General features: G+C 40.6%; 1 protein-coding gene across 1 annotated transcript; it reads left to right on the forward strand.

The window, feature by feature from the left end:
* The first annotated feature begins 5,217 nt into the window (after positions 1–5,217).
* Positions 5,218–8,599, forward strand: LOC109921710 (centrosomal protein of 162 kDa-like). Its single transcript, XM_020521754.2, has 2 exons — positions 5,218–5,445; positions 8,136–8,599. Exons 1-2 carry the CDS (start codon positions 5,311–5,313, stop codon positions 8,352–8,354), a joined length of 354 nt encoding a protein of 117 aa, XP_020377343.2. The 5' UTR covers positions 5,218–5,310; the 3' UTR covers positions 8,355–8,599.
* The last annotated feature ends 403 nt before the right edge of the window (positions 8,600–9,002 follow it).

Below are 9,002 nucleotides of genomic sequence, written 5' to 3' on the forward strand. Positions count from 1 at the left end.
TTTATTTACACACAGGGAGTCCTTAACACTGATCCAGCTCTGAATGAACAGGATGCCTGACACTCCTGTTCTTATCTGTCAGCCAAGGCTCTCTGATTGGACCAGATTAACAGCCGCAATCCAGGAACTCATATTCTGTGAGGTCCACCTGACAGAACTTGCTACAGTCACTACATCCCTCCCCCTCTGATATGAGGACACAGGCCGCTTTTTTTTTGTAGCTCCTCCTGAGGTGTTTTAGCACTGGGTCAGATTCTGCAAATTGTGCCTCTGATAATGGGCAGCATGTTGTACACAGCAGACCTTTTGCACCCGGAACATCTCAAAAGAAATTCATTCTCTTCAGTTAGCAAAGGCATTGAGATAGCATCATCTGCCGTGAGCATCTCCAGATTCTTAAGTATCTTGAAGCCTTGACAGAGAGGGAAAAGCCACGTGTTGCTGAACAGTTGGAAGAGCTGTCAAGAAGCCGGGCACGTTTTGGTCCTGCACCATTTGCGAATTTGCAGCTTTCACAAAGTCCACGTGTTTGTTCTGAACATCGCACCAACCTGAACTTTATGCTTCATTGGACCTGACCTCACGTCAACCATAACAAGGTTGCTGGAAAAGCTCAGCAGGTCTGGCAGCATCTGTGAAGAAAAGAAATCAGAGTTAACGTTTCAGGTCCGGTGAGGAAGGGTCACTGGATCCGAAACATTAACTCTGATTTATTTCTTCACAGATGCTGCCAGACCTGCTGAGCTTTTCCAGTGACTTTGTTTTTGTTCCTGATTTACAGCATCCGTAGTTCTTTCGGTTTTTTTTTTCTCACGTCACCCATGCCTCTTACCCAGGCAGGGCCATTCTCGTGATTCCTACACCAAACTTTGTTCCCGAAGCAAACTCTCTTTTTCGCTTTGCAAACGGAACACATTTCACCCTCCGCCCCAGCTCTGGGAAGATCAGATTTAACCTGGTGCTGAGTCTTCTCTCCATTAGCACCTTTGCTGGAGCTATCTCTGTAGTTGCATGCAGGATGATCCTGTAATCAAACAGGAACTGGGACAGTTTAATATCAAGTGAAACTGTAGGCTGTTTCTTTAAGCCTGCATTCAAAGTTTGGACTGCTCATTCTGCCACACCATTGGATGGTGGAATGGTATGGAGCTGTCCCTGTGTGTCAAATACCATTCAACTTTAGGAAATACTCAAAATCTCTGCTGGTAAACAATGGCCCATTATCTGTCACCCACACTTCCAGAAGTCTGTGTATTACAAAAGATGGATGCAGTTTTTTTATCTTCATCCCCATGTTTGACAAATGAACTCTCTGCATGTTCAACCACTTTGAATGGGCGTCCGCATAACCAAGAACAAAGAGTCCATGAAATGACCTGCATAGTCAGTTTTGTCAGGACTGGATCTTTCTGTGTCAAAAGTCTGATATTGTCAGCTGTGACTGGAAGTGTGTCCAGGAAATTTAAAATCATTATGGATTCTTCCAATGGCAGGACCACCTGTGGTGTATCTGCCAGCGGGACATGGCTGAGCGCATCCGTACTTGCTACTTGGCCTCCCAGATGGTATTTCAACTTCTAATTATAAGGATCTAATATTAGAGCCCACCACTGAATTCTAACCTGAAGCTGTGGGCAGAACTGCCTTGTCCTCTTCAAGTAGACCTAGCAGGGGTTTGTGGTCTGTTATTGTTACAAAAGTATCGGTGGAACTTCCTGACTCCAAATATGACCGCCAAACCTTCCTTCTCTATCTGGGCATATTTGTGCTCTGCATTAACTGAAGTCCTGGATGCATATGCTATTGGGTGTTCCTCTCGCTTGGGTTATCTATGAGCTAATACTACCCCAATGTTGTACGGTGAGGCATCGTGTGTCAATACCAGATCTCGCTTGAGATCGTAGAGTACCAACACCTTCGAGGATGATAGCTGTTTCTTCATTTCCCTGAAAGCTATGGCTTGGCTATGTGACCATTTCGAAGGCTTATCTTTTTTAAGAGTTGATGCAAAGGTGCCAGAATGGAGGCCAGGTTATGTATGAACTTTCCATAATAGTTCACCAGTCCTAAGAAAGACCTAAGCCCTGATACAGACCTGGGAGCTGGGTATCTTTGATTGCCCTCATTTTATCTTCCAACAGGTGTAACTTGATCTTGTCGACTCTGTAGCCCAAGTAGGGCACTTGAGGTTTACCGTTTGTTTAAAATTTCTGCAAAGTTGAACCGAACTATCGGGCTTCACAATCGGTACGACCGGTGGTGCCCATTCCACAAACTGTTTGATGATTGATTCCTTCCCTTTCCAGCCTTCTGATTTCTGCCTCTACTTTTGCCCGTAATGCAAATGGCACTGGGTCACCCTTGCAGCATTGTGGAATTGCTTCCTGGTCAATATCCAGGATGGCATTGGCTCTTTGGTGGTCCCTGGATCTTCCTGAAAACCATTCAGGTATTTAATTAGGACTTCATTCAGGCAGCTATTTTCTAATCAAAAAATGCTGAGCCAATCTCAGTAAATCTTTCTCAACCAGCTTGGGCCTGAACCTTTTACAACCATCAGTAGTAACTGAACTAGCTGCTTTTCATAAGAGACTGGAACTGAAGTTGTACCCTTCATTTGTTAAGTTTCCACAGCATAGGTACTCAGTCTAGCTGAGATCTTGCACAAACTTAATGGTTTGAGTCCAGAGCAAATTTTGTTAAAGACTGCTTCAATGGTCACTGAAATGGTCGCACCAGTATCAACCTCCATTAGAACTGGATGACCAAATTACCAAATGTTTGTTTTGGCTGGTTCTGATTTGGATGTTGCTAAGCAATTTAATTATTCCAAACCAGATGTAGGTAGACTTTCCAGCATGTGCACTGTCCCGGATACTGGCCTATGAGTTCTGTGACTCAGTTTGGGCCAATTGGAATTCTCTTGCTGTCTCAAGTCCACAGCAACTACAGTGGCTTGCCAGCCCATATTCTGAAGAAAATGTTAACCATTTGGCCGAGGCTTGGCTTTGTTTTGGGATTTGGCTGACCGAGAGTCCCTCTGTTCAAAATATGTCCTGAGTCAGGCTATGCAATTGCTTTCACTTAAGTGGTGTTCCCCATGCTCAGTCGGACTGGTGAGGGTGTCCACTTCCGTCGGAATACCCTGCAACTCATCTGCTCCACTTCCCATATTTTCCAGTGATAAAGCCAATTGTAGTGCCTGTTTGAAGTCCAATTGGGCTTCAGCTAGCAGGTGCTTTTGCATGGTCACATCATTAATCGCACATACCAAATGGTCGGTCAGCATCTTATTAAGGGATTATTAATTACTCGTTGCTTTTCATCTGTCCCAGTGTCATTTACCTTAAAAAAAAAAGTTCTTTTTTCCACATACTGGACCCAGTCTCCAGCAGGATTGAATGAGTCAAGATTCCCACCTGCCGTTTGAGTACTCCCTTGTCCTGTTACTACTTCCAAACTGCATCACTTCACACCTTTTCAGGGCCAAATTCGACCAACCACTGAACTGTCCATCTGAGAAACATGACTATGTCTTCCTATAATTTAAACCTTCTTCCTCACTGTTAACCTCCTCATCAGTCTTCATGTCACCCACACTTACCTGTCATCCAGCTACCCCCCACACCCCCAAATTCTCATCCATATCACTTCATATATATTATCAGAAACAATAAGGGACCCAGCACTGATCCCTGTGGTGCGCCACTGGATCCAGTCACACATACAGTCTTCTTTCTCCACAGTCTGGGGGCAAAACACATTAATTGATTGATTGTACCTCCATTCCTAAGCTTCTGGTTGTTTACAACTTTCTCTATTCATTTTCACTCTTCCTCCTCCATCCTGAGCTGCCTACACTACTCCAGTGAAGAGCAACACAATGTAAAGAACAACCTGAATAAAAATTATAAACAATTTGTATTCATACTTTTCTTGTACATCTTACTTTCTGTTGTGACACATTTGCAGTCCTTTATGTCTGTCCCATTTGCCAGAATTTGTGCTTTTTTGCATGTTTATGCTTCTTTTCTTTTAGTTTGTCATCTGTTTATTTTTAACTCTTGCTCCTTAGAAGTATAAACTAAATTTTAATTGCATTAAAGTTTATTTTTTATTATCTTACACTGATCTTCTTCTGTTTTAATCCACTATTAGATTTTCCCAGTCCATTGTGGACAATATCTGCCTCATGGCATTGAAGTCAGACACCAAATGCAGAATCTGAGTAGAACCAGCCAGTCATGTAGCTGTTGGAGTCAGAAAGGCAACTTAATTAGGTGGGGTGAAACCCCCACCTCCAGCGTCTGTTGTAATTAATCTATGGGCAGGAAGCCCCAAGTTTGATCTTCTTCACCACTGCCAGTTGAGGCCTATTCCTGACTGGACTGCAGTTATTTCCATTCCAGGCAGAATAAGAAAGAGAGAGCCCACTAGATTAATAAACCAGTGCAGGCATGCTGTCAGTTATAGCAGGGGAAAGTCCCTCGATGTTCACAAATCAATATGGCATGAACGTGGAGACATGGAAAATAGATGTAAGCATTGAGAACCAACCCTGGTCTTGCTGCTAACAGCAGTAACCATAACCGCCACGCACAGCCCCGCTCCCCCCCCCACAACAACACCTATCATGTGGCTGTTTCTCCCCAATCCCTGCCTCCATGCCTGCACCCCCTTCACTTCCCCACTTCCCAACCAACACACTCATGTTTTCTGGATTGCTTCTCATCCTGGCAGTAGTCAGCGGCTGCCTCCTTGGTCTGCTAAATGCTAAAGCTACTGGTGACTGATCTGTGGGATTTCTTCGATCGGGGACCTAACCTCGGTTGAAAGCCCATCAGCAACCAATTAGATGTCTGATTGCTGAAAGATCTGGAGGAGGGCTTTCAGCACCGAACAGGAATGCAGGATTCTCTCTGCTTTTCTCTCTCTCCCCATTTTGTACCTATCCCAACAATAAGAAGATCCTGCCCTCAGCGACTGTCTCACATTTCTCCCTTTCAGGTTCTACGTTGAACTCAGTCATAACAATAGCCTTTTTTTTAAATCATACAGCATTATGCATTTAACTAAATTTGACTCCGTACTCATCTATAAAACTGAAGGTGATGAAGAATCTATTGATACTGCACAAAAACACTTGTCATATTTGCCTACATGATGATTAGTTAATTTCCTAGGGAAGCACTTTGTTTCTGGTAGAGTTTTAAAGTAGGTGCATATTTACTTTTTGTTGGCAGAATTACACATTATTTATTTTGGTAAAAATAAATACCAACCTATATTTACTTCAATGTCATTTCCCAGATGGCCAAGCTTTTAGAAGAACTGAGAGAAGCCAAAGAGAATCACAGCCCAGAGATGAGACATTTCTTGGCTCTGGAAAGGAAAATTCAGAAGATGGAGTTCAAGTATGCACAGAGAGAGCAAGAATTCCAACAGGTACTATATAACCAATTCTTAAAGTGATGCAAAACCTTAGAAGTAAGAAGATTAGGCTAGCTGGCTCCTGCAGCATGCTCCATCATTTAGTAAGATCATGGCTAATGTAATTATAGCCTTACTCCACTTCTTTGACTGCGATCCCCATAAACTTCAATCCTTCATCAATCAAAAATCTGTCTAACTCAGTTTTGAATATATTCAATGACCCAGCCTTGGTCTCTCTCTAGGTAGAGGATTTCAATGATTTAAAACTTTCTGTTATGAGAAGCTCTTCCTCACCTTTTTTTGAATTAGGAAACCTCTGATTTTGCAACTGTATCCCCCTATTTCTAGGTTTCCCTGCAAGGGAAGACTTCGCAGCATCCAAAAACAAACACATGAAATGAGAAACTGAGTAGGTTTTTCAGATAACAAAAGTAGTATCATTCATCAAAATGCAAATAAAAATATTTAAATAATGATTATCTATTGATTAGATCAAGTGTGACTAATGCAAAACACTTTTTTTGCTCTTTTATCTGAAACTTGAATTCCAAATTTCATTCAGAGAATTTTGTACCCCTATGAGAAAACCCTGTATATATAAGGGAAAAGTGCGCCATAATGGGAGTAATTTTCCCAAGTTAACATACCAAAGTATAATCTATATCACATGATCATTTAACAGAAAATTTGGAAAGGATAGCTTTGAGGTATTAACAACAGAAGAAAGCATCAAAAATAATTTGATTTGAAATTAATGAATTTGAGCTTTTCTGGATAATTTATAGAGAAAATAAATAAAGTATCCCAGGAACTTACAACACTGAATGAGACCATTCAGTCCAATGTGCCTGTGCAGGTTTGTGTGAAAGAGCACAAACCATTTTGTTCTCATTCTGTAAATTCCTCAACTTCCAAGTATCTTAATTAATATTCTTTTTGGAATCAACTTCCACCACCGTTTAAAAGTAAGAGCATTCCGGATTTCAGCGCTTTTCAAAGTGAAAGTCTATGCTATTTGTTACCGAGTGATAGGTTTTTCTCAGTCTGCTCTTATCAAAATTGTTGTTCAGCTGGAAAAACTTTTTTAGGTCATATCTTAAATTCTGAGTTCTGAGATCAGACCTAACCTTTTCAGACACTCCGCAACTGAAGTCCCCCGTCATAACAGTGTGTCCAACCATTCTAAAACCTTGTACATCTTTCAGTATTACATTTTTTGTGGTTAAAAATAAATGCACTGCTTTTCATAAATGAAACTTCAATTATCCAGCATTATGGAGACAATTACACTGAAGAAGGTAGAAAACAGTGGTTAACTGAGAGGAAATAAATTGCTTCTAAGCCTGCCACTCCATTCTCTCCAACCCCTCAGTCCACTACTGTTCTCTCTAGCAGCACAATGATGAGGTGAGTTGGCACTCCATCAGTTACCCAGTTGTGATTGCAGATTTACCACATGCCTGACAACAGAAAACACCTCCCTGTTATCAAACAAAACCCCCCATCAGACTTGATAAATAACTAATTGCCTGTTAAATGCCTGAGGATGTGAAAGACACCATATAACTGCAGGCTTTTTCTTCTAGCTAGTACAATCTCTCCTCCAGAATCAGTGGAAAAATGCACTTTGAAAAAGACTGGACCTGAACTAATTTAAATGTGATTCTGTCCAGTGAATAATAGATTTATATGAATGCAGAATTTGTTATGATTTTAAAGCCATCCACTTTGCCATAGAGCACCTGCTTAAAGTCATAATTGGTGGAAAATTGCTTTTTTGGTCAACTGTCTCAAGTCTGTGTTGCTTCCCCCGTTAGATGAAGATGTAGATGGGTGCATTAGCAACTATTCAGAAAGCTGGCTGCAGTGATGGCTGGTCTGAGGAGCAAGGGTATCAGCCTTCATTCTTCTGTCAGCACTCTTCTTTTACCAGATTGAAGAACAAGGACATGGGAACATTTCCACTCTCTCATTCCCCTAAGTGACATATTATACTCACTTGTAAATCACTGTTTTGGGATCAGGAAACAGGAATTCCCACCCTAATTCTGTAACATATCTAAACAACATGGCCTTCAGAAGTAGAGGAGTTCACTGCCACAATCTAAAGCGTAATTCGGGGTGGCCAGTGAATACTGACTTCCCCACATCCCACAGAATAAAAGAGAATAAAAGGAAAATGCTAGCATTGAGAAAGTCAAGCTTCTATCATGAACTTAGAACAAGAGTAGGTCATCGAGCCCATCACTTGTCATTTTTTTTTGTCGTTGGGCTCATCCGTGTGTACGAAACCTCACTTTTGCCCCCATCTCTGTACTTCATGCAAAAGACAGCATACTTAATTCAGGAATATGCTGTCAAAAATAATTGCATCTGTCATTAAATGACAATCAGATAGTCCTAGGGGGCTCTTTATGATGATTGGGACTGCTGCTGAATTGTAAAAGAGCATTTTTAGTTTCTAAGCTCACCATTGCATAGATGTCACGATCGAACAATCCTTTGTGCACTGAGCCAATACAGAAAAGTAAGCACACAGTTGATAATCTTAAATCTTTATAGCCCTTACTTCTTGCCTCCTAGGTAATGCTTTTTTCTGCTATATAGCATTGATTTCTTTTAAGTCGTCTTTTGCATTCAATTTTCATTGTAAATTGTTAAGAGGTTTAATTTAACCTTTTTGTTCTTTAATTTGCTAATAGTTAATTCAGCAAGCACGGCATAATGCTGATGCAGAACAAATTCAAGAGATCGAGAAGTGGAAGAAGTTAGCACAGTTTAAAAATCATGAACTGGAAAATTTCAGAACAGAGCTGGACTCGATATTGGATGTTCTCCGTGAACTGCAGAGACAAGGGGTTGTTATTCCAGCTCCTAGTTCCACAAGACAAACTATCTCAATGTTTACTAGGCAATTGTAATACTATAAAATTATTGTTATGGAATTGCACTTATGTTATGGAATGCCTTACTGGAATTTGTATTCATGCATGCAGTCTATGAAGCTGTGCCATGGTGCTGCTTGATCATAAAAAGTCTGTTCTTTGTGCACAAATGATAAGTTGTTTGGGAGAAACATGTTTGCCATGGCTTGCTCCTCATTTTGTTTGATTAATCTTCTTAGTTTAAAAACTGCTGTTTGATTAAACTTTTTATATGAATCCGATTCAAGCATTTTTAATTTGCTTTTTTCATTTTATCAGAGTGCTATGGATATGCTATGATATCAATGTATTATAAAGGTCAATCTTACAGTTTCTGTAATAATTAACTTATAACTATATTTATAAATTTTAATGAGTAGAATAGAAAGCGCAGAAGAAGGTCATTCTACCCATTTTGTCTGTGCCAGCTTTCTGCTTTGTTCCACACCTACACCTTCTCCCTATAGGCCAATGCAGTTTATTGATCTTCAGAGCTGTTATAATTCAGTCACCTGAAAACAGTGGAAGTCAGAGTGCAAAGACACCTTGTACTGTATAAGTCTATTTTAAAAAGGTTATTGTATCTGCAAAATTATCAGGATTTTCAAACAAACGTTAGTTATTAATGTGCTGTTATTCCACAGT

The sequence above is a fragment of the Rhincodon typus genome, chromosome 5, assembly GCF_021869965.1.
Source record: "Rhincodon typus isolate 14 chromosome 5, sRhiTyp1.1, whole genome shotgun sequence".
Taxonomy (NCBI): domain Eukaryota; kingdom Metazoa; phylum Chordata; class Chondrichthyes; order Orectolobiformes; family Rhincodontidae; genus Rhincodon; species Rhincodon typus.